Genomic DNA, 27273 nt, shown 5'->3' with positions numbered 1-27273 from the left:
CGACCCCAAAGGGAATAAGCGGTAGAAAATGGATGGATGAAATGAAGTTTCAAATTGAGGTAGGGTCTTTGAAATAGTGTCGTATCCAATTGATCTCGAAAGTGTTGTTTAGTGTAGTGAAATGTTCTTAGTCGTGATGGACGCAAATGACTTTCCATCATGACGTCAGCGTAAAGGTGAGAACAGGTGACACAACCCGGAAGTCTGACAAATCAACGACCAAGTTCCATGATTTTAAAAATATCATTAATGTCGAATAATAATGATTTGTTAGTTTATTATTCTTCGGTCAATGGTGAACAAAATAAACAAACAGTTGTACATTCATAGATTGAAAATGAAAATGTTGCAGACCGAAAGGGTTTAGGCTGAAGTTGAACACTTATTGCGCCTAACCCTATAAACAATGTCAAGTACAAGATTAACTTACGAAAATTATGAAATGTCTTTTGTACAACATATTATAAATACACATTATACACAATATGAACACTGTTCAATTATATACACAGTAAAGGCATGTGAAATATCCTTGTACACGTGTTAAACCTTTGTACCAATTTATATACTATATACAAACAATTATACTTCCATTATTATTTATCCCACATTTAGTATTTTAATTAACATTGATCATAGTATTAACTACTGTGTTGATTCAAGAGTGATATATTTTTTCAAGACATTGGTCTTAAAGTGTTTTTTAAATGTGTGAATGGAACTGAAACATTTTAAGGGATCATCCAAGCACAGTTGAACCCCCCTGACAGAAACACATCTACTTTTTAAGCTTGTTCTTATCTTAGCTTTCTGGAAGACAGCTGAACCTCTGAGGTCATAGGGATTCTCTCTGGGTTTGAACCTCTCCTGTAGACACCGAGGCAGCATGTGGTTATGAGCTTTGTACGTCACAATAGCAGTGTTGAGGTCAACAAGATTGTGCAGTTTTAATGTTTGTAATTTAATAAACAGAGCATTGGTATGGTCATGATAATCTGCATAATTTACAATTCTAATCGCTTTCTTTTGAAGTAAGAATATAGAGTTGATGTTTGTTTTGTAATTGTTACCCCAGATTTCAACACAATAATTAAGATAAGGAAGTATGAAATAATTATATAACATATTAAGAGCCTTTTGATTTACGGAGTTTTTGATTTTATGTAACATAGCAATATTTTTTGCCATCTTTGTCTTAAGTATATTTATGTACAGTTTCCAATTTAATTTATCATCTATATAGATTCCCAAAAATGTTGTTGAATACACCCTTTCTATCTCCATATCATCAATTCAGGGACGGCGTGGCGCAGTGGAAGAATGGCCGTGCGCGACCCGAGGGTCCCTGGTTCAATCCCCACCTAGTACCGACCTCGTCATGTCCGTTGTGTCCTGAGCAAGACACTTCACCCTTGCTCCTGATGGGTGCTGGTTAGCGCCTTGCATGGCAGCTCCCTCCATCAGTGTGTGAATGTGTGTGTGAATGGGTAAATGTGGAAGTAGTGTCAAAGCGCTTAGAGTACCTTGAAGGTAGAAAAGCGCTATACAAGTACAACCCATTTATTATTTAATTCTTATATGACACTGTATGTTATTTTTCCTATTTCTGAAAATTATATATTTTGTTTTATTGACAGTTTATTGGCATCAAACCATTGCTTTAGTATGTGGAGTTCACTCTCTACAGTCTCTAAGAGTTGGCCAAGGTCTTGCCCAGAACAGTACAGACTTGTATCATCAGCAAAGCGAATACAATTTAGTTTTTTAAAGATTTTGCAGATATCATTAATATACAATAAAAACAATGTTGGTCCCAGTACAGAACCTTGAATCTCTATATGAACCCCAGGGCGATTGGAACCAAAATACGCTTTCAAAACTGCAAGTTAAAAAATAACCTCGCGCCACTTTCTTTTTTGTGAGTCATTTGGACAACTTCCGGGCGGTGCGATGACGTCGGCATCCTACCAACGCCTCGGGTCCACTCTGATGACACGTTATGACAGTTCCTTTCTTTGAGCAGAGCAGAAAGAACACTGTCAAGTGATTGGCTTGCCTACAGATAAGCCACGCCCTCCACGTCAATATGGCCGAATCCAATATTTGCAAAGGGGAGAACGGTTTGTCGAGACATTTGATATAGAACACAAAAAATGTCAGGACATCCTAATATGAACACGTTTAGGAAAAAAACTCCACTTGCTAAGAATAAATCACCATCTTATGCGTATTTAGTTATCTGTAACACGTAGTTCAACAAACCATCCCTCTATCCCCCCCTTGAATGAGTTACCCACAGTTACATGGAATATGATGTAACACGTGCCGGCTTTTTGACCCTGCAGTCATAAATATTAGTCTGCCGGTAATTTGGAGAACATTCGACATTTACATCTGAATGGGTCAGTAGGCGGTAAGTGATGTATCCAACTCGCCGCTGCTCAGCCCTTATGGGCCAAACGTGTATATCCTCGCTGGAGGGTGGCATCACCAGAAGAGTGTTTGGTTCCACCGCGGCTGGTCTACCCCCGGCGGAAACAAGGTGCCATTATCACCGAGGCAAAGGTGGCGAGCTGAAGAAGACTGGTCGACAGCCCAAGTCACTTGTTGAGTCCACAACGGAAAGAGTGGCCGGTACAGTATTAATTAATTAATTATTGTCTTTATTTATTATGTTATCAATTGACAATATTAGCGTCATCCGCTATTGTCGTTGTCAATATGTTTATTGACGTACTTGCCAACTTTGAGACCTCCGATTTCGGGAGGTGTGGGGGGTGTTAAGAGGAGAGGAGTATATTTACAGCTAGAATTCACCAAGTCAAGTCCATCCATCCATTTGCTACCGCTTATTCCCTTCGGGGTCGTGGGGGGCGCTGGCCTATCTCAGCTACAATCGGGCGCAAGTCAAGTATTTCATATATATATATATATATATATATATATATATATATATATATATATAAAAGAGAAATACTTGAATTTCAGTGTTGATTTATTTACACATATACACACACATAACACTCATCTACTCATTGTTGAGTTAAGGGTTGAATTGTCCATCCTTGTTCTATTCTCTGTCACTATTTTTCTAACCATGCTGAACACCCTCTCTGATGATGCATTCTGCTTCGTCTCCTTGTTGTGTGCGCAGTTGTGCACTGCACTCTCTAAAAGCCCTAGATGTTATTGTCACATATGCATGTACAGTAGATGGCAGTATTGTCCTTGTTTCAGAGTGTCACAACATTGCCGTTTACGACAGACAAACTGCTTTACGGTAGACGAAAACGTGACTGCTGTTGTTGTGTGTTGTTACCGTGCTGGGAGGACGTTAATGAAGCTGCCTAACAATAAACCCACATAAGAAACCAAGAACTCGCCCTCGATCATTCTACAGTTATAAGTCATTGGGCAGGCACGCTGTTTATATTGTGGAAAAGCGGACGTGAAAACAGGCTGTCGACACGTCACTCAGGTCCGCCTGAATTTCGGGAGATTTTCGGGAGAAAATTTGTCCCGGGAGGTTTTCGGGAGAGGCGCTGAATTTCGGGAGTCTCCCGGAAAATCCGGGAGGGTTGGCAAGTATGTTTATTGAGTATGTCATAGTCAACTCCACCTCATACATGTAGTACATAATATACATACATATCTCCAGTGAACAATCTTGTGCTCAATGGCAATATTATTATTTCACAAAAAATAAAATACAATTTAATTAATAGAATAACATTTAATTAAATTAAACTAAACATATTTCAAAAGGGTAATGGGAAGAAGTATACGCTTTTTGAATCCACCCCTTTTTTTTTACATAATTACTTGAACTAATATCCAGTTTCCTCTGCACCACATTTTATCACAGTCAGCCGGATCCACGTAACTTAATTTGCCATTTGTCATTTCATGTGGCTTAATTGTGTAAACTGAAAACCTTCAGTACACTGTCATTTGATTAGGGGCAATTATTAAAGCAGTTATTTTCCCCTAATTGGGGCGGCATAGCTCGGTTGGTAGAGTGGCCATGCCAGCAATTTGAGGGTTGCAGGTTCGATTCCCGCTTCCACCATCCTAGTCACTGCCGTTGTGTCCTTGGGCAAGACACTTTACCCACCTGCTCCCAGTGCCACCAACACTGGTTTAAATGTAACTTAGATATTGGGTTTCACTATGTAAAGCGCTTTGAGTCACTAGAGAAAAGCGCTATATAAATATAATTCACTTCACTAATTCACTAATAACGTATTTTTCGGACTATAAGTCGCAGTTTTTTTCATAGTTGGGCCGGGGGTGCGACTTATACTCAGGAGCGACTTATGTGTGAAATTATTAACACGTTACCGTAAAATATCAAATAATATTATTTAGCTCATTCACGCAAGAGACTAGATGTACAAGATTTCATCGGATTTAGCGATTGGGAGTGACAGATTGTTTGGTAAACGTATAGCATGTTCTATATGTTATAGTTATTTGAGTGACTCTTACTATAATATGTTACGTTAACATACCAGGCACGTTCTCAGTTGGTTATTCATGCGTCATATAACGCACACTTATTCAGCCTGTTGTTCACTATTCTTTATTTATTTTGAATTGCCTTTCAAATGTCTATTCTTGGTGTTGGGTTTTATCAAATAAATTTCCCCCAAAAATGCGATTTATATTCCAGTGCGACTTATATATGTTTTTTTCCTTCTTTATTATGCATTTTCGGCCGGTGCGATTTATACTCCGGAGCGATTTATACTCCGAAAAATACGGTAATCACAGTCCACTGAACACCTACCTATATTACCACTTTTTTAACTTCACCGACGTTTTCACTTTTAGGTATGTATGATTATTTTTAAAATTACTATAAAATCACACTCGTTGGCTGAGGATAATCGATACTGTGCTAAATTAAATATTTTGTGTTTTTATTCATGGTTTGAGACTGAATTGAATACAGTGGTACGTCAAATTGAGTGTTTTGAGATAAGCGCTGACTCTGTTAATTTTCTGGCTTTAAATTACAGTCAAAAATTTGAGTTAGAAGTATCCCCATCATTAGTGGGTGTAGCAAATGTCACAGTGAACCCTTTAAAACATTTTACACGCAAGCAATAACCTCTTCATTAGAGATGGAGATAACTTTGTTTTCCAACCGTGCGATGGAAGAAAATGAGTGTAAAAGACAGTACTGAGAAGAAATGGAATTAAAGAAAAAAATAATCAAAAACATGAACGAGCGTGTCGCCGACTTGGCAAAGCCGTTGGAGCGTATCACTTAGAATCTGCACCATACTAAAGCGGAATGAGTCTATAACACCAACCAAAGATGTTGAAACGGCAAACATTTATCCATGAACACATGGAAAAGCTGATGATGGTGTGTTTTAATGTAGAAGCAGCTAGAATGAGACTTTGTAGAATTCCACTCCCAAAGATAAATGCTGTAGATTATTATTTCATTACTTCATTTTCTTTTTAAAAGGCATGTTATATGTTAAAATGTTACAAACGTGGACGCATGTGGAAAAGTGCAATATATTTATCTGTACAGTAATCTATTTATTTATTTATATATATATATATATTTTTATTTTTATTTTATATATATATTTATATATTATTCATATATATTTATTTATTTATATATGCACCTTATTGCTTTTTTATCCTGCACTACCATGAGCTTATGTAACGAAATTTCGTTCTTATCTGTGCTGTAAAGTTCAAATTTGAATGCCAATAAAAAGGAAGTCTAAGTCTAAAATTGGGCTGTCAAGCACCAATTAATTTCATAAAAAATAATCTCAATGGGAGACGTTGATTTGAAGATACTATTGTTTTGAGTTAAAAGCTCTGTCACAAAACCAATTATGCTTGTAAGTTGAAGTACTACTGTAATAGGGAATCTGGAAGTGTGTTTTAAAGAGCAAATTAACCACTGGAAATGTGAAATGGTTTGGAAATTACCCAATGTCTTCTGAGCCGCAATTCCATTTGTTTAAGCTATATCGGAGTTAAATTTTGATTGGAGGTGCAATTCTTTTTTTTCGCAATCATGAACTGTAACAGAGAAAGGATACTGTCTGTTTAAGCAGCCTTTTTCTACTTCCTATCACTGGGATGTTAACACATGCAGTTGGCTTGTTAATTGAAATGTAGAGAATTGCTGTGTTAAACAGTGAAGCTAAGTTTTTAAGCAAGTTGTTTTTAGTACAGTAACTGGTTTTTTTTTTTTTTTACTATCGTTATCAGCCAATCAGAAGTTGATCGAGGAGTGGGTTTTTGAAGAGGTTTTGGCAGAAACTAAGGTTTTTTAAATGTGAATCACAATTTCTTGGTTTTCTTGGCCTGGTTCAACCCCTGTGTATCCGTTACACTAAGAATGGAAATTAGGGAGGTACGACAAACGATCAATCCAACTTATCATTTTAATGTTTTGAGTTTCGTGCTTCTTGCGGTTGAAACTCCAATCTTTACTGGAAGTCTCAAATGGGATTGGCCTGGTTGGATTATGTAACTGTCTTGTTAAGATGGCATGCGACGAGATACATGGTGGTTAAATTTAGCAGTCACACAAACTAAGCATTTCAACCGAGTTATATTTAAAGGCCAAATACTTCAGCACCCAAGTTAATTTATTGCAAGTTCACCATACATTGTTGTTATGTAAGACTGGATATGTAGCTGCTCTTGTTAAAATGGTAAATACGTCATGTATGAACTTTGAACTTTGAAACTCTCCAAAGCACTGATCAACATAACCACAGGTAGACCGCAGAGATGTAAACATATGAAAATTTCACATCATGGTTATTATGACCAAATTTATCACGGTTATCAATGGTAATAATAACTATTATCACCATATTGCTGTGCTCTAAATGTATTTATACACACACTGAAATCTTTTAACCAAGACACACAATATATTTTCTTTGGCAGAAGAAACATTCAACATTGTTCTGGCTTCTTAAGAGCCGTAATAATTTTGTTTAAAAGTTTAAAATAAAATTTAAACACAACTTTAAAGGTAACTTTTATTAAAAAGTAAAGTTAAAGTACCAATGATTGTTACACACACACTAGGTGTGGCGAAATTATTCTCTGCATTTGACCCATCACCCTTGATCACCGCCTGGGAGGTGAGGGGAGCAGTGAGCAGCAGCGGTGTCCGCGCCCGGGAATCATTTTGGTGATTTAACCCCCAATTCCAACCCTTGATGCTGAGTGCCAAGCAGGGAGGTAATGGGTCCCATTTTTATAGTCCTTGGTATGACTCGGCCGGGATTTGAACTCACAACCTACCGATCTCAGGGCGGACACTCTAACCACTAAGCCCTAGTGGTTTATCTTTTTATGTTTAGGTTTTTAGAGTGTTGATGCACGCTTCACTTCTAATTGATTTACACATGGGTTCACTTCCTGTTGTAGACATGTCCGTGTATGGCTCTTCAAAGCTATCACTCTGTACTAAGAGAATGCACAGCCTGTAGCCTGCACAAGTTTAGTTGCTCAGACATTGTTTATGCATACTTGCCAACCCTCCTGATTTTTCCGGGAGACTCCCGGATTTCAGTGTCCCTCCCGAAAATCTCCCGGGGCAACCAATCTCCCGAATTTCTCCCGATTTTCACCCGGACAACAATATTGAGGGCGTGCTGTGATGGCACTGCCTTTAGCGTCCTCTACAACCTATCGTCGCGTCCGCTTTTTCTCCATACACACAGCGTGCCGGCCCAGCCACATGTTGTATGCGCCTTCCACAGACACAAGTGACTGCAAGGCATACTTGGTCAACGGCCATGCAGGTCACACTGAGGGTGGCCGTATAAACAACTTTAACACTGTTACAAATATGTGCCACACTGTGAACCCACGCCAAACAAGAATGACAAACACATTTCGGGAGAACATCCGCACCGTAACACAACATAAACACAACAGAACAAATACCCAGAATCCCTTGCATCCCTAACTCTTTCGGGTTACAATATACACCCCCGCTACCACCAAACCACCCCCCCTCCCCCCATCTCCCGAATTCAGAGGTCTCAAGGTTGGCAAGTATGTGTTTATGGGAGTTTACATTGGGGTATGACCAATGTTCCCCACCCAAAAAAGCAAAAAAAAAAAAAGGTGCAATAAATAGCCCCAAAAGCATAATGCAATGGGAAACAGCTGAAATGTTGATATTAATAACAAATCAAGTCTTTGTCTTAATATTGATCTTTATATCCATCATTTCTTAGGCCTTTTTACAAAATACAATAAATGAATGAAAATAATAACCTCAAAGTACAGGAGATTCCACACAAACTGACTCAGATTGGCCGTCTGCACCTTACAGCCAAATAAGAAAAAACTTTTTCACATTAGGCCCTTTTCCAGTGTCGCAAAAGGCACGTGTAAAAAGCTAATATAAGGTTCCTGCTTCTTAGAATAGAATAGAATCGAAAGTACTTTATTGATCCCTTGGGGAAATTCAGCACCACAGTTCGCTCATAATAGACAAGAATAATAATACATAATATAATATATATAATATTTTATATATAAATAATATAAATATATTCTACATGTACTCTACATTTAAGTGCAGTCAAGGAACATATGCATTATACAGTCTGATGGCTGTCAGTATGAAGGACCTCCTGTGTCGTTCCGTGTTGCATTTTGGGAGTCTGAGCCTTCCACTGAAAGTGCTCATTCTCCCCGCAAGGTCCGAGTCTAGTGGGTGGGAGGTGTTGTCCATAATGGCTAGGAGTTTTGCTAGACTTCTCCTCTCTGACACCACCACCAGAGAGTCTAACTCCACTCCCACCACGTTACTGGCCTTCTCTACCAACTTGTCCAGTCTGTTTGCATCCCTCGTTCTCAGCCTGCTGCCCCAGCATAGATAAGAACGCGTACATTGTATGCACTTCTAAATGCGTGAGCGCACACGTTGTATTACAGGCTCACAAATCTGGATGCGCTCGCTCAAATCTTACATGGCAGAAATGTCGCAAAAGTCACGTGTAAGTTGTCAGCCTATCGAAGGTTTTTTCTGATTAGGGACCGACAGACAACTTAAAACACACTCAGGCGGATCTAAAACCCACGTACACGGATCTAAAACACGTACGGTACGCGCATTACCATGAATTGATTAACGTGGACCCCGACTTAAACAAGTTGAAAAGCTTATTCGGGTGTTACCATTTAGTGGTCAATTGTACGGAATATGTACTGTACTGTGCAATCTATCGTATTTTTCGGACTATAAGTTGCAGTTTTTTTCATAGTTTGGCCGGGGGGTGCGACTTATACTCAGGAGCGACTTATGTGTGAAATTATTAACACATTACCGTAAAATATCAAATAATATTATTTAGCTCATTCACGTAAGAGACTAGACGTATAAGATTTCATGGGATTTAGCGATTAGGAATGACAGATTGTTTGGTAAACGTATAGCATGTTCTATATGTTATAGTTATTTGAATGACTCTTACCATAATATGTTACATTAACATACCAGGCACACTCAGTTGGTTATTTATGCCTCATATAACGTACACTTATTTAGCCTGTTGTTCACTATTCTTTATTTATTTTAAATTGCCTTTCAAATGTCTATTCTTGGTGTTGGGTTTTATCAAATACATTTCCCCCAAAAATGTGACTTATATATGTTTTTTTCCTTCTTTATTATGTATTTTTAGCAGGTGCGACTCATACTCCGAAAAATACGGTACTGATAAAAGTTTCAATCAATCAATCAATCTGATTACACACACTTGGATTGAAATACAGACACACACATTAGTACACACGCATGTGAATTGGATTACACCTGCACAGATTGAGATACACGTTTGCAAATAATTTTGCTACAATAATACTTCCTTAGTAAATAACAATATACTGTATAAAGAATAAATGTCAGTGTTTATCCCACGGTGGCAGCACGGTGGAACAAAGGGTTAGTGCATGTGCCTCACAATACGAAGGTCCTGAGTAGTCGTGAGTTCAACCCCGGCCTCGGGATCTTTCTGTGTTGAGTTTGCATGTTCTCCCCATGACTGGGTGGGTTCCCTCCGGGTACTCCGGCTTCCTCCCACTTCCAACAACATGCACCTGGGGATAGGTTGATTGGCAACACTAAATTGGCCCTAGTGTGTGAATGTGAGTGTGAATGTTGTCTGTCTATCTGTGTTGGCCCTGCGATGAGGTGGCGACTTGTCCAGGGTGTACCCCGCCTTCCGCCCGAGTGCAGCTGGGATAGGCTCCAGCACCCCCCGCGACCCCAAAAGGGACAAGCGGTAGAAAATGGATGGATGGATGGGTTTATTCCACGATGACAACACGAACACTTCGGATTGAGGCTAACAACTACACAAATGGCATGTCACTGACTACTTTTACAGCACGTAACAATGTACTGCCTGCTTTATTTCACATTTATCAAACAAAGTCTCAGAGAAGTACGCAGCTGAAGTCGCCGCTTCGAGTCGGTCTGATTACTTCATACTCCTCTGTAAATACGTTTAAAAGAGTGTGTCCACTTCTCGTGGCTTTGCGTATCGAAATGAAGTTTGTAAAAATGGACAAACATTATTTAACTGCAAATAGTTTAAAGACTACGGCTGAGTAAAAACGCTGCAAGATAGTTCCACTGATCAACGTTCAACACAGCTGTCCCACAAAAGATGAATGTTCCTTTTGTTCTTTTTTCAATTCTTTGTCAAATATGTCGTGAATACACAAGAAATAGGAAATAAAAAAATTGTCATCGCATACTACGTAATGGCGTTCGTGTATTCGAAAAACACGTTTTGGTAACACCCCCAATCAGCTGTCGACAGCACAGCCCGCCCCCTCACAAGTGCCAGGAACCTAGCTGGCAAGAACTAAAATTAGTTAAGCCGCTTCCGTCTGTCCAGAAATACGCTTAGGAATGCAATAAAAGCTAGTAGTTGTCTCTCACCTCGAGTGTGCCAGTTGACAATTGCACAAGTCTTCGGCATTATCAATATCACTGGATGAATGATCAGAGAGCGTGATACCAAACAAAGCCTTATAATATGGCCAACAGCAATGCATTGTGGGGAATGTAGAAACATCCTAACCCCTTTATACACAGAGGAATACAAGACAGAGGTGTTTTTTTACGGTGCGTTTAAGGACCACTAAACTGATCAGATTTTATTGGTTACGCACTTTTCATTTAAATAAATCTTAAAGCGCTGCAGTACAAATCAATATTTAAACAATAAAAGCTTAGCTAATAAAACATAAAAAATACTCAGACTAAAACACTGTCAGTGAAGCATATATTTATTATAAAATACTTGGTTTAAAGATTTAAGATAAGATAAGAATCATTATTGTCGTTGTACAAGCGTATACAGTACACTAGTTCAGCGAAATTGGGCACAGTGTACCTCCTCAATGCAGAATTGGTAAATAATAAGTAAATTAAGAAATAAATATAAGAATATATTTTTAAAAAAGATGTAGAGGGAAAATATAAAAACTTGAATCCTATACACTGATTACACACATTTTACATTTGACAGCAGATTATTGTACAAATTAACACAATAACAGTTTCAGTGTGTGTATAAGTATTTTTTGAGCACATTCAGCAATACTGCAATAATAATGATAACCGGGATAATTTTGGTAACGATTACCATGATGACATTTTCAAATCTTGGTACTAGTGTGATTAGGTTTTGGTCAAAAATGTCAAAAGACCAAATGTTTCTTGGTTTTCATAGACTGTCTCAGGTTGGGTATGATTAAACATAAGTAGGTGCTTTGGAGCTGTTCTCGAAGTATGTAAAACATCTATTGGAATAGTGTCATTAAAGGGGGCAGTGTCTGTCATTGTATATACCAGTGACGTGCGGTGAGGTTCATGACTGGTGAGGCACTGACTTCATCACAGTCAGATTTACAAACATATGAACCCTAAAGGGTATCTTATTCACCATTTGATTGGCAGCAGTCAACGGGTTATGTTTAAAAGCTCATACCAGCATTCTTCCCTGCTTGGCACTCAGCATCAAGGGTTGCAATTGGGGGTTAAATCACCAACAATTATTCCCGGGCGCGGCGCCGCTGCTGCCCACTGCTCCCCTCACATCCCAGGGGGTGATCATGGGATGGGTCAAATGCAGAGGACAAATTTCACCACACCTAGTGTGTGTGTGACAATCATTGGTACTTTAACTTAACTTTAACTTTACACATACAAACTGTAGCACACAAAAAAGCACATTTAAATGATAAATGATAAATAAATGGGTTGTACTTGTATAGCGCTTTTCTACCTTCAATGTACTCAAAGCGCTTTGACACTACTTCCACATTTACCCATTCACACACACATTCACACACTGATGGAGGGAGCTGCCATGCAAGGCGCTAACCAGCACCCATCAGGAGCAAGGGTGAAGTGTCTTGCTCAGGACACAACGGACATGACGAGGTTGGTACTAGGTGGGGATTGAACCAGGGACCCTCGGGTCGCGCACGCAATTCCACTGCGCCACGCCGTCCCTACAATTTAATAAAAAAAAACGTTATCATGGTCTTACCTTTACTTATAAGTGCGGGAATAGTGGTGTTCGTGTTGGAGGAGTTGTGAATGAATGAAATATGAAATCCGTGCTGCAGTCTGCAGGTGTACCTAATGTTGTGTCCCTGCAGTCATTCACGGCTCCTCCGGCGCGAGCAATGTTGTTTTTGCACTTTTTGGCTTCTTGTTAAGTGACTTTTTTTGGGTGGATTCGGTCTTGCACGTGGAGGGTTTGGGTGTGGGCTTTGGTTGGTGTGGCGCTCCCGTCGGGGGGTGCAGTCTACGGCGGAGGTGCAATAACCGGCACCAGGAGGCGGGATTACGCGAGCCTCACACAGTGCGTCTTCGCAGCAGTTTTGTGATTGCTCAGCACAAGAAATACGTTACACACATACAGTTGTTGACAAAATACACTGTACATTATATACCTCAGCTAACTAAACTATGGAAATGTATAATATAATTCATACAGCAATACGGTCTCACAGCACAGCAGGCCAGCAGTTAGCCGAGTCCGCAATCCATGGTGAGGCACAATTGAGTGACGTGCCTCAACTGGCTGCTGATCACCGCACCGTCTCTTCTCAGTATTTGAACGGCAAATGTGAAAATTCAGCGATTTTGAATAAAAATAATCTAAAACTGGTGAAGTTAAATGGAAAATAACTTTATAGTATAATCACTGGATACATATAACAATTTAATAATTTTTTTTTCTTTTTACATTTTTATTCTTTCCATGATGGCAGGTGAGGCCCCGCCTCACCTGCCTCTAGTGACCGCACGTCACTGGTATATACACATGTGTATATATATATATATGTGTATATATATAATTTATTTATTTATTTTATGGGGGGCAGAGTCTGTCATATATTTGGTATTCTTGGGATTATATTCTGTGAAGCAGTTATGAAGAGACTGTTTTTGTTGTGACTTTTTGATGACTCCGCTGTGGGCTGTTGTGGATCTTTTGCAGACCACCCTGTAACTTGATTTGCCTCTGGGTCTTGATGCAGCACACTCACATTTCTAACATGCTTTCAAGAGTATATTCCAACATGCATATTTGAGTTCACAGACATGCACCTGGGGATAGGTTGATTGGCAACACTAAATTGGTCCTAGTGTGTGAATGTGAGTGTGAATGTTGTCTGTCTATCTGTGTTGGCCCTGTGATGAGGTGGCGACTTGTCCAGGGTGTACACCGCCTTCCACCCAAATTCAGCTGGGATAAGCTCCAGCAACCAAGCGGTAGAAATGGATGGATGGATTGTTTGAAGAAGTTTTGTATTATCGCCTTGTGTGTGTGCACATACTGTATGTACCTGTTATCCCCACCTGCTGGACCACATGCTCCTCAGTGAATTCCTTCTCACTCACTGATGTTAAGCAACATCACACACACACACACACACACACACACATACACACACACACACACACACACACATTCCATCAGCTCTGAACATACTCTTCCTTTGAATGTCCTGTCCCACATCCCCTGGTGATTGTGCAAATGAAGAAACCTGATTGTTCATTTCCGATTCTCTTTCTTTCTCTTCATGTCTAAGAGAGACTTACTGTGTGTTCCGGCTCATCTGTCATTCTGCAAGTTTGAGGGGGTGGGAGGACGTACACGTTTCAGAATAAAAATGTTTGAAGGATTAGGTAATTGGTAAGAGAGTGAGAGAGAGAGACCATTGACAGACAGAGGCAGACTCAAGTACTTTGTAGGAAGAATAGGGTGTTTGCTGGAACATGAAGACAGCAGGTAAGACTTTAACATGATAGTTACTTTCATGTATTCACAGTATTAGCCCTTTTAACAGACTGATCACTAAGGCTTTGAATTTGTTAGTTTGCATTGTGATGTGTAAATCACAGTAAGAACTTTCCAGACTCGTTGCATTTACACATCAGGGCTAATGATTATTATGTAAGTGCAAATGTGATTGTTTTCTTGTGCTTTACATTTTTAATATGATTCAGTTGTTGTTGATAATAATTACCTTTTGAAAAAATTTTGTTTTCAAAAACTTCCAATCCCAATTAACAATTTTTTTATACAACATTTGAAACCATTTTGGGTTGTACCTTTTTTTTTATCTGGAGTACGTGTGACGAGAGTTAACCTGACTCTCGCCAGATCCTTGTAGTTTGCTTAGCTCCACACAAGGATCTGGTATCGAAGGCAATGCAAACTCCTTCAAGATAGCAAAAATTTATGAAACAATCAGGATTGCCGTGCGGGATTTCATAGATGTGACGTCGCGCTGAAGCGACTGTTTGATTCAAACAACAACGGCGGCACGCAGCGAAAAGTCATGTGCTGACATTGATTCTGCTATTGCAACTGTTTTGTCCAATCTATCGAATATTAATTCTTTAAAAGATGAACAGAGAACTTTTCGCTCTGTCGTTATCCAATATGTCGGCTGTTCTGTTTTGGATTTCCCAGCGTCGCTCTCATCAGCGTCACGGGTTGATTTCGATGTGAGTGGTTGAAGTAGCACATCATTCAAGATAACGGACAAGTGGTTTATCCAATCACATACATAGCTTTTTTTTTTTTTACAAGGCCCCGCCTTCTGTAATACATCTCCTATTGAGAAGTCCCAGATCCTTGTGTGGAGCTCAGCGAACTACAAGGATCTGGCGAGAGTCAGGTTAGACGAGAGTAGTCTTCTCCAAAACAACTGTTGTAAAATGTTGTTGTAAAAGTCTGATCGCCTTCTGTTTTGTCTGAAATGTTCCGATTTGGATTTCTGCCGATGGCTGATTCAGTGCCTTCAAATTAGCCAAACTAACCCACTATATGTTCATTTTAGGGGTAAAAAAATGAAAGGATGTCCGAGTACCCAGAGATAAGCCGTATTAGCACAGGTAGAATGGGCAAACTCCACACAGAAGGGCCAAGCTGTGTTTTGAGCCCAGCTTTGAGTTATGTAGGTCCATTGTTGCTGTAGGTATTCTCATGTCATGTCATTGTGGACTAAGATGCTACATGCTTTTATCAACTTATCCATTGAAACGGATTGTTCTGTATTGATTAGTGTGTTCTATCATTAACTACAAAGTTGCTTTAAAAAGTGAAAAGGAGCTTTGTTTCTATCTGAACCTTAGAAGTCCACCATTCTTTGAAGTTAGCTTCTTCCCCTATTATCCTGATATCACCAGTATGTAATGTTTGCAATTGTTCTATTTTTTCCATTCCTATGACACAATACATGTTTTGTCCTTCTACTGTCCTTTCTAGTTTTTCCAATGGGCAGCAACGCCAGCAGGTTAAGTACATTGGCTCAGACGCTGAACAGCACCCCCATGGATCAAACAGAACAGAATCCAAACCCAGAAGACTTTGTTGAGCTTGACCCCGACCAGCTGCTAAGGGAGTGTGAGGAAGCCCTCCTGAGACGTCCAGCCAGGCCCCACAGAGATCTGGTGTATCCCAAGGGAGCCGCACACTTCCGCCACCAGCTCGGCCCCTCCATACGAGTGATGCAGTGGAATATACTCGCACAAGGTAGACACATAAATAATCAATCCTACCAATATCTGTTCATGTATACTGTAGGGAATTGAAGTATTCGGGCACAATCTGCTCAATGTATTCTGCACCTTGCTCAAGTATAGCTTAAATAGTACTAGTGCTCAGTGCTGTACACTGCAAGAGGTGTGCTTGGGTTTGGTAGGATTGCTCATTCATTATTTTGCATTAAGCTCGCTTCAGTTTAGATTTTGTAATGACACTTTGTTTGTTCACACTTTCCAGCACTAGGTGAAGGGAAGGATGGATTTATTCGGTGTCCTCTGGAGGCCCTCAACTGGAAGGAAAGGAAGTATCTCATCCTGGAGGAGATCCTCACCTATCGCCCTGACATTGTTTGCCTGCAGGAAGTTGACCATTACTATGACACTTTCCAGCCAATCATGGCCAGCCTAGGTTACCATGGGAGTTTCTTGGCCAAGCCTTGGTCTCCTTGTCTAGATGTAAAACAAAACAATGGACCCGATGGTTGTGCATTGTTCTACCGCCTCTCGCGTTTCTCCCTGCAGACTTCAGTTCATTTGCGGCTGTCGGCAATGATGTTACCCACCAACCAGGTAGCCATTGTGCAAATACTGAACTGCCGGCTAACAAGTCGGCGACTCTGTGTGGCTGTTACGCATCTAAAAGCTCGAAGTGGCTGGGAAAGGCTAAGGAGCGCACAGGGTGCTGACCTGCTACACAGCTTACGAAACATAACTTCCAGGAGTGGAGGAACCCAGGATCTGCAGTCATCAGAGGCAGATCCGCTAGTTGTATGTGGAGATTTCAACGCAGAGCCCTCAGAGGATGTTTACCGCCACTTCAGATCATCCCCGCTTGGCTTGGACTCTGCTTATAAGCTGCTGAGTTCTGACGGACAGACAGAGCCACCTTATACTACGTGGAAGATCCGCCCCACCGGAGAAAGTTGCAGCACACTTGATTATATCTGGTATACTCGTAATGCTTTGAGTGTGGACTGCCTGTTGGATATTCCCACTGAAGATCAGATTGGTCCAGACCGCTTACCCTCGTTTCACTACCCCTCAGACCATTTATCACTGCTTTGTGACATCCGCTTCAGAGAGGGTTAATGTGCACCGACATCCGCAGAACAGCCACATTTAGTAAGATGAGTGATAGTGAAGTTATTTATTATAGGATAATATATGCTCCAACCAAAATAGGCATTGGAACACAGTCCAACTGTTATTATTCAGTGAGGTTTTTGACATAATTTGTAGACTGATTTCTTGAAATTTGAACATGTTCAGGTTTATTTTCAATGAACAGCTACTGAAGTCAAGTCGATTCTATTATTTATTATTATGATTGAGATTTTAAAGTTGTTTCCTAAATACCTACCAGACCAATTGTATTTATTGTTCTTAGCAATATTTTGATATTAATCTAATATATTAATTGAAACAGAAGGCTTTGATTTTACATCATACTACACATTATTGCAGAAATAAAATACTGTGGTATTTTTTACTTGTTTGTCCTTTTTTGTAATGTCATAACTGATAAACATCTTTACTCTCAATTAGTGAGACTCCTACACTCAGCAATTGATGTGTACTCCATTACATAACATCTGTGTTTTTCCAAAAGTTAAGATTTTTTAATGAAAGGAACAATTTAGGTAAATCACATCATTTGTTGTTGCTCAGAACTATTTAATTTATTTTCAATAAGCTCTAGGGATGAGAATTGGTAAGATTTTCCTGGTTCTGATTCCACTTTCGATTCTGCTTAACAATTAGTTTTTTTATCGGTTCTTTTTATTTTCAAAAGGGTGGATTATCAGCAATTTTGTTTCGTTTAGAGGTAACATGACCTTACAAAGCCTACAATGAGGTCTTAAGATGGCACATACATAGCATAGAAGAAAAGAAAACACTTTTTGTAAATAAATGTAAGAAATTAATATTGTTATGTAGAATTTAATAATGTGCAAATTACACAAGAATGTAACATTTAGTAACATGTGATATTAACTTCTTACATGCAAAGTGAGCCTTTATTGTTTATATGGCTTACAGTTTATGAACATTTTTAATTGACATTCTCAGAAAACGTAAGGTTTCAAAAACCGTAAGCCATGATGATCCAAATTATATCAAATAAAGGCTAGACATATCTTACTTTGCAGGTAATGAGCAATATTTACAGATTAGTTTCACATTTGAAGTTAATTGCTGACATGAATGGACTTTTACACCATATTCTAATTTTATGAGTTTCACCTGTATAATAAAATGACTGAGCAAATCTGGTTGCAGAAAAACATGCAACTTTTATCTTGACTACAATTGAACATTCACCTACCAAAAATGCAAACTTCTGACCACAAACTTAGTCGCTGCTCGGTGACATTCGTCTAACGCATGGGTGTCAAACTCTGGTCTACGGGCCAAAATTGGCCCGCCGTGTAATTTCACTTGGCCCTTGAGGCGATATCAAATTAACACTAGAGCTGGCCCGCCGATTATATACAGCCTTCCAAATTTCAGTGCCCCTCCCGAAAATTGTCACGTCCGCTTTTCACCCAGTCCAACGAGTGCTGGCCCAGTCACGTTATGTGCGGCTTCTGCACGCACACACAAGTGAATGCAATGCATACTTGATCAACAGCGATACAGGTTACACTGAGGGTGGCCGTATAAACAACTTTAACACTGTTAAAAATATGCGCCACACTGTGAACCCACACCAAACAAGAATGACAAACACATTTCGGGAGAACATCTGCACTGTAACACAACATAAACACAACAGAACAAATACCCAGAATCCTTTGCAGCACTAACTCTTCCGGGATGCTACAAGGTGTGGGGGGGTTTGGTGGTAGAGGGGGTGTATTTTGTAGCGTCCCGGAAGAGTTAGTACTGCAAAGGGTTCTGGGTATTTGTTCTGTTGTGTTTATGTTGTGTTACGGTGCGGATGTTCTCCCGAAATGTGTTTGTCATTCTTGTTTGGTGTGGGTTCACAGTGTGGCGCATATTTGTAACAGTGTTAAAGTTGTTTATACGGCCACCCTCGATGTGACCTGTATAGCCGTTGACCAAGTATGCGTTGCATTCACTTGTGTGTGTGAAAAGCTGTAGATATAATGTGACTGGGCCGTCACGCAAAGGAAGTGCCTTTAAGGTTTATTGGCGCTTTGTACCTCTCCCTACGTCCGTGTACACAGCGGCGTTTTATAAAGTCATAAATTTAACTTTTTGAAACCGATACCGATAATTTTGAAACCGATACCGATAATTTTCGATATTACATTTTAAAGCATTTATCCCTAATTAAATGTATGTTTTTATCTACTCCTTTTCGGACATGTTGAATTGTGAGACTGTAAACAAGAGATGTATTATTGTAGAGTAACCCAAGATGTCCATAACTCAAATGTAAAAGCACAACATCTCACTGTCATACACAGAAGGCCAAATATTGTGTGGTCCTTGTACACTGTAATGAGGTGAAGGGTCCCAGGATGTGTGACCACGTCCCTGTAAATTATTCACGTAAGCAGCAAAACAAGTTTGCATTGGTTGTTCCAGAGTTGTTTTCATGGTGCATGTCATGACGTTGTAGCGTAAGTTCTACGTCATGAAGCAAAAAAAACAAGTCCATTCCTGAAAACACTATTCAAGTTACCAAATCTCACTCACATGGTTGCAAAGGATCACTCCATGAAACAGATGGCATGTGATCCTTTATTTCATTTGTGTATTAACAGAATTGTAAATATTCATGAATGGGGTGTCCTAATCTGATATGGCACTCGGTCTGGTATCAGCAAAAAAAAAAAGTTGCATCTAAAATCTGTGCTGCAACATGTTTACTTGTGCAAAGCTGGACAGCCAGTTAACATCTAAAGGTCCTCCAATGAGCACACAAGGTTGCTCTTTCCTCTATTTTAGTCAAGTCATTTACAAAAAGTAAACACAGTAGGCTAAAGGCTACTGTAGGAGTGTACATATACCGGTACATATACACACAATAGCAAACAAGCTCGACAAACATAGTAAGTGTCCTTCATTGAACAATATTGTAGTCTAAAACACCACATTTGTCAATATAAACAAGTATAGGATAGACTTTATTTCTAGTCTCCTCGTGGTAAACATTAAAGAACGTAAAGGGCATAAAATAAATTAAAAGAGCAAAGCTGATGCAACCAGCCGCCACTTCAGCAGCACCATCTCGAGTCGACACACAGCCACAAAAGCAAAACACGACAAAAAAAAACCAAGAAATGAGCAATAAATCATATTGTGCACATACTGTACGGCTGCACCGTACACAGACAAATAACAACAACAACAAAAACACAATTTCAACACTCATAAACACTGTGGTGACCTTTGTGGTGCGCCACGCCATCGTCTGCTGGGGTGGGGGGCCGCACGACTATAGAGACAGAAACAGACCCAATAAAGCAACCGAGAAAGCCGACTCCGTTCCAGGCTGCCCACTAGCTCTTGGCCAATGTCCAGTCCGCACGGATGAGCGAGAATCCATCCAAGGAGACCATGTTGTCCGCTACATGCTCATTCAACCAGGGCTCCGTGAAGCTCGTCCATCCCGACGCCAAACGCCAGCTCCGCAGCCCCGTCACTTCTTTCGCATTTCCTCTGGAACCTCCTGTCTCTCCATCAGGACTCTGGTGTGAAAGAGACCCAGCACCTGGTGTCTGGTTCTAACATGGCCATGGCCAAAAGGTATCTACCAAGGTGGATCCAAAAGTTCACCAGGATGCACCAAAAAGCACAGCAGAAGTCACGAAAAGGCCACCTCCTGTTACACAGTCCTGAAAGGGCCAGAACCAAAAGGCTAAAAAGTACATGAAAATAAGAGGGAAACATCAAGAACACACACAGAAGGAGGACACACAAGAGCACAGAGCTCCTTCAACCAGCAGCCACTACAGCAGCGCTATCTTGGGGGGAAAAAATAAATATATATATATATATATATATATATATGTACATATACATACATATATATATATATATATATGTATATATATGTACATATACATACATATATATATATATATATATATATATATATATATATATATATATATATATATATATACATATATATATACATATACATATACATATACATATACATACATATATATATATATATATATATATATATATTTGCATAATACTAACTTATACAAAGTCTCCAAGGCAGAAGCGTATCAGAAAATATCAAGTAACAAACGTGTTTGCCTTATTCAACTCCCTGCGTTGTGACCTTAAAGGGGAACTGCACTTTTTATTTTTTTTATTTTGCCTATTGTTCGCAATCATTATGAAAGACAAGAACATACTTCAAAACCCTCCATCAACGTTTTATATACACACTGCAAGTATGTGTATATATATATATATATATATATATATATATATATATATATATATATATATATATATATATATATATATATATAATGTAGTAACACACACGTTCATAACAACATGTTATATGTACAATATTTACCGTATTTTGGTCATTTTTATCAATGCTGTAAATAATTCCTTGGTGCATTTATTTCTGTTTCCATAGCAGCGCATGTCCGACGTTGTGGCTTGTGCAGCTCTTTGAGACACTTGTGAGCACTTGTGGGCTATATAAGTAAACTTTGATTGATTTATTGATTGATTGACTTCTGCCAACAAATGTTTGTTCCTACTTCCGGAATCAAACCCGTGTGTATGTGTTCTAATCATGGCAGACTTAGTAACAGAAAATGAAGACGACTATTTTTGGACAAATGAGGATTCACAACGGTGCAGCACGGTGGAACAAGGGTTAGTACATGTGCCTCACAATATGAAGGTCCTGAGTAGGGCTGCGAATCTTTGGGTGTCCCGCGATTAGATATCGATTCTTGGAGTCCCGATTCGATTCAAAATCGATTTTTTTCTATTCAACGCGATTCTCGATTCAAAAACGATATTTTCCCGATTCAAAACGATTCTCTATTCATTCAATACATAGGATTTCAGCAGGATCTACCCCAGTCTGCTGACATGCAAGCTGTCACGACTTGGTCCGGGGTGTGTGCTTTTCCGGGATGCAGCGGAAAGTTGGCTCGTGCGAGACGGGAATGGAGGTACATGATTTATTTAATATATCAAAAAAGGAATAAATGAAAGCGCGCACAGTGGCGGAGAATAAACTATGAAAAAACAAAAAGACTATAAACATGGAACCAAAACTTACTGTGACAAGGGACATGAAGCAGGATCATAAAGGAATGGACAGAGCATAAATGTGGTGCGGTATGGGGTGCGAGGTCGTCAGAAAAACAAACTGAAAAACACTGAACTTAAATACTACGGACATGATTAACGAAAACAGGTGCGTGACGTGACAGGTGAAAACTAATGGTTGCTATGGTGACCAGACAAGGGAGTGAAAAAGACAGAAACTAAACAAAACATGACTTAAAACAAAACATGATAATACAGACATGACACAAGCAGAGTAGTAGATTTTTGTAAAAAGCTTTTATAATTGTAAAGGACAATGTTTTATCAACTGATTGCAATGTGCATTTGTTTTAACTATTAAATGAACCAAAAATATGACTTATTTTATCTTTGTGAAAATATTGGACACAGTGTGTTGTCAAGCTTATGAGATGTGATGCAAGTGTAAGCCACTGTGACACTATTGTTCTTTTTATTTTTATAAATGTCTAATGATAATGTCAATGAGGGATTTTTAATCACTGCTATGTTGAAATTGTTACTAATATTGATACTGTTGTTGATAATATTAATTTTGGTTTCACTACTTTTGGTTTGTTCTGTGTCGTGTTTGTGTCTCCTCTCAATTGCTCTGTTTATTGCAGTTCTGAGTGTTGCTGGGTTGGGTTTGGTTTTGGAATTGGATTGCATTGTTATGGTATTGCTGTGTATTGTTTTGTTGGATTGATTCATTAAAAAGATAAAAAATAAAAAATAATAATACAAATAAATAATATAATCGATTTTTTAAAAATGAGAATCGATTCTGAATCACACAACGTGAGAATCGCGATTCGAATTCGAATCGATTTTTTCCCACACCCCTAGTCCTGAGTAGTTCTGAGTTCAATCCCGGGCTCGGGGTCTTTCTGTGTGGAGTTTGCATGTTCTCCCCGTGACTGCGTGGGTTCCTTCCGGGTACTCCGGCTTCCTCCCACCTCCAAAGACATGCACCTGGGGATAGGTTGATTGGCAACACTAAATTGGCCCTAGTGTGTGAATGTGATTGTGAATGTTGTCTGTCTATCTGTGTTGGCCCTGCGATGAGGTGGCGACTTGTCCAGGGTGCACCCCGCCTTCAGCCCCAATGCAGCTCAGATAGGCTCCAGCACCTCCCGCAACCCCAAAAGGGACAAGCGGTAGAAAATGGATGGATGGATGGATTCACAACCTTATCTTTTTGAAGATGAATATACAGAGGATGAACTGCTGCCTCTAGAACCCAGCACAAAGGAAGAGTGAGACGGAGCAGACGGGTGAAAGTCACTCGGAGCTGCAAAATGTGGATTTTGAAGCCAAGCTATTTCGACATAAATAGCTTACCCAAAAACATTGGATAAAACGTCCCGGGCTAGCTGGACCAAACAGACCAAACTGTCCATCGAGTGAGTCACACTTTGTATTGATCATGATACACACAGTATATGCTGTCTGGCTAGCTTTACAAACAAAACATGAAATGTGGGCTACTACTTTACAGATACTGTAATATGATTGTTCATGTTTTTCAGTCAGAACAGATTGGTGTTATACAGTGACGTGCGGTCACTAGAGGCAGGTGAGGCGGGGCCTCACCTGCCATCATGGAAAGAAAAAAAATTTAAAAAGAAAAACAATTAATTAAATTGTTATATGTATCCAGTGATTATACTATAAAGTTATTTTCCATTTAACTTCACCAGTTTTAGATTATTTTTATTCAAAATCGCTGAATTTTCACATTTGCCGTTCAAATACTGAGAAGAGAAGGTGCGGTGAACAGCAGCCAGTTAAGGCTGAAATGACGCGTCGACGTAGTCGACGTCATCGACGTCATCGGTTACGTAAATACGTCGACGTCGTTCTTATGCTTCGACGCGTCGCATATTTACGTCACACTGCCGTCATGGCGGAGCGCAAAGCAGATGATGCGAGCGGTGCGAGCGAGGGAAAAAAAGCACGCCAAAAGTCGTCAAAAGTGTGGGAGTATTTCAATAAACAAATGTATATAATTCGGCATTATTTCGGCCAGTCGGCTTATAAAATCAGAGCCGATCAGTTTACGTTCGCGCGCAGGTATAACGCGGCGCGCTCCTGTCTCATCTGCTGGTGCGCGAGTCCGGTAATTAGACCGCTGTGTCAAATCAAGGAGTACAAAAGACGCCAGCGCAGAGTGGAAAAAGGTTTAGTTCATTACAGATAACCCAGAGTTGTGCCAAAAGTATGTAAGATTTAATATTTCTCTTCGTGGGTGTGGCGCACCTGTTGCGCTGGTGAGATGGGAGGGGGGGTTGTGTGCATGTAGCGTGCTTAGTCTGGAGGCTAAATACACACAGTGTGTTATGTAACTGTTGTTTAGTGTTGATATTCTTTGCTTAGTTTGATAAATGTTGGAGCAGTTTGCTTCATCAGGAGGGTGAAGTCGCTCAATTTAAAGTGTTGGATTTAACTGTGTTGGTGAGGGCGTAGAAAAAGGGGCATTTTTCTACCAGTAGACAGCGTTTAAGATTGAGTGTTTCACTGCTAAATTAATAATATATTTATATTGAATATGGATTTTAAATATGCATCTAAATAGGTGGTTAATTGGTTAGGTATTTATGTATTTGCATATTGGGTTTTCTGTTGCATTTATCTATTGTGTTTCTGGTGTTAAATGTATTTTATATGTATCTTGGTGCATTTATGTTGAGACAATTTATTTAAAATCTGTTTTAACTTAAAGGGAAAAGATGTGTCCATTTTCTTGCACTTGTTTAATGGTTAAGAGTTTGATAGCTAATTAATAGTTGTAAATTATGGGATTGATAATTGATAGATTTTTTACAGCATGTTAATCTTGTGGTGTTTTGTCCTTAAAGGTTTTTCACCTACTAAAGAAGCTAAAGGCTACTAAAGGCTACTAAAGGCTACTAAAGGCTACTAAAGACAGCTAATGACAGCTAAAGAAACTAAAGTCTATTAACACTGCTAAAGACTGCTAAAAAGACTAAAGAAGAAAAAAGAAGCTGTTTCTTGGTTGGAAAAACTGTTGCAAACTAAAGGAAAATAAAAGGAAAAAGTAACTACGGTCTGGTCTTTTGAGTGAAATCCAGAAGCCACATTCAGCATTGGTACATCCCTTCAAGTGTGGGATAAGCACAGCGAAAAAAGCAAAACACTTGACAGTTGTTGTATGCACACTGTGTCGAGCGGAAATGGCCTATCATAGCAGCACAACGGCTATGAAGGAACATTTGAAAAGAAAACACCCGACAGCGTTCTTGCCATCACCATCAACTAGTCAATCGTCCGCGTGAGTATACATTGTCATCATTACACAAAATCATGAATGTGTCATTTGTATCTGCGTTGTAAATTCATAAACTAAAACACTGTTTCGCTCTGAGAGGCGCGTTTGGCATGCCTGTTCAGTGTTTACAAAGACGCGCTCCTCTTTAACGCTAACGTTAATTAGTTGTGCAAATACCTTTTACAACATTAACAGTTACATATACTATGTACAAACCAACAATTAACTTTCACTTTAATCATACTATCATTGTTGTGTTATTAAGCAAAATAAGCAATACTTTTACTTTTGTTGAAATGTTTACACTGTTACAGAATATTTCGTTTTGCACTTTTTTGTATTGGATGTTTATCTTTATTTTTGCACATTTTAAAGCAAAATAAGCAATACTTTTACTTTAGAAATGCTTATACTATTGCAGAATATTAAGATTTGCACTGGATGTTTACTTTTATATTTGCACATTAAAAAGCAAATAAGCTACTTTTAATTTTGTTAAATGTTAAAAGTTTTAAATGTTTACATTGTTACAGAATATTTTGTCATGTTGTTGTCAATGTTGACTGAGTGGCCATACTTTTTTTTTTGTATATAAAAGTCATGCCTTTTGAAAAAACTGGCCAACATTTATTTTTTCATCTTCATTTTAAATAAAAAAAATAATCGGTAAAAGGAAAAATAATCTATAGATTAATCGAAAAAAATAATCTATAGATTAACCGATTAATCGAAAAAAATAATCTATAGATTAATCGATAGAAAAATAATCGTTAGCTGCAGCCTTACAGCCAGTTGAGGCACGTCACTCAATTGTGCCTCACCTTGGATTGCGGACTCGGCTAACTGCTGGCCTGCTGTGCAGTGAGACCGTATTGCTATATGAATTATATTATACATTTCCATAGTTTAGTTAGCTGAGGTATATAATGTACAGTGTATTTTGTCAACAACTGTATGTGTGTAAAGTATTTCTTGTGCTGAGCGATCATAAAACTGCTGCGAAGACGCACTGGCTGAGGCTCGCGTAACCCCACCTCCTGGTGCCGGTTAAGGCACCTTCTCCGCAGACTGCACCCCCCGACGGGAGCGCCACACCAACCACAGCCCACACCCAAACCCTCCACGTACAAGACCGAATCCACCCAAAAAAAGTCACTTAACAAGAAGCCAAAAAGTGCAAAAACAACATTGCTCGCGCCGGAGGAGCCGTGAACGACTGCAGGGACACAACATTAGGTACACCTGCAGACTGCAGCACGGATTTCATATTTCATTCATTCACAACTCCTCCAACACCAACACCACACCAGTAAAGGTAAGACCATAATAACGTTTTTTTTATTAAATGTGCTTTTTTGTGTGCTACAGTTTGTATGTGTAAAGTTAAAGTTAAGTTAAAGTACCAATAATTGTCACACACACACTAGGTGTGGTGAAATTTGTCCTCTGCATTTGACCCATCCCTTGTTCACCCCCTGGGATGTGAGGGGAGCAGTGGGCAGCAGCGGCGCCGCGCCCGGGAATAATTGTTGGTGATTTAACCCCCAATTCCAACCCTTGATGCTGAGTGCCAAGCAGGGAAGAATGCTGGTATAAGCTTTTAAACATAACCCGTTAACTGCTGCCAATC

The 27273-nt window shown here is 39.4% G+C and overlaps 1 protein-coding gene across 1 annotated transcript; it reads left to right on the top strand.

Moving 5' to 3' along the window:
- The first annotated feature begins 2148 nt into the window (after window positions 1-2148).
- nocta (nocturnin a) lies at window positions 2149-17591 on the top strand. The gene is made up of 3 exons (XM_061979635.2): window positions 2149-2634; window positions 15825-16091; window positions 16341-17591. The coding sequence occupies exons 1-3, from the start codon at window positions 2421-2423 to the stop codon at window positions 17189-17191; spliced, it is 1332 nt and encodes a 443-aa protein (XP_061835619.2). The 5' UTR covers window positions 2149-2420; the 3' UTR covers window positions 17192-17591.
- The last annotated feature ends 9682 nt before the right edge of the window (window positions 17592-27273 follow it).

Source organism: Nerophis lumbriciformis, linkage group LG19 (assembly GCF_033978685.3).
Source record: "Nerophis lumbriciformis linkage group LG19, RoL_Nlum_v2.1, whole genome shotgun sequence".
NCBI lineage: Eukaryota > Metazoa > Chordata > Actinopteri > Syngnathiformes > Syngnathidae > Nerophis > Nerophis lumbriciformis.
This window is presented reverse-complemented; position numbering and strand designations above follow the sequence as displayed.

Bases quoted from the DNA above. Each gene is read 5' to 3' on its own strand.
- nocta (XM_061979635.2), top strand. From the start codon at position 2,421: ATGTATCCAACTCGCCGCTGCTCAGCCCTTATGGGCCAAACGTGTATA. The intron at 2,635-15,824 runs GTACAGTATTAA...TGTCCTTTCTAG, and splicing joins CACAACGGAAAGAGTGGCCG to TTTTTCCAATGGGCAGCAAC. The intron at 16,092-16,340 runs GTAGACACATAA...CACACTTTCCAG, and splicing joins GTGGAATATACTCGCACAAG to CACTAGGTGAAGGGAAGGAT.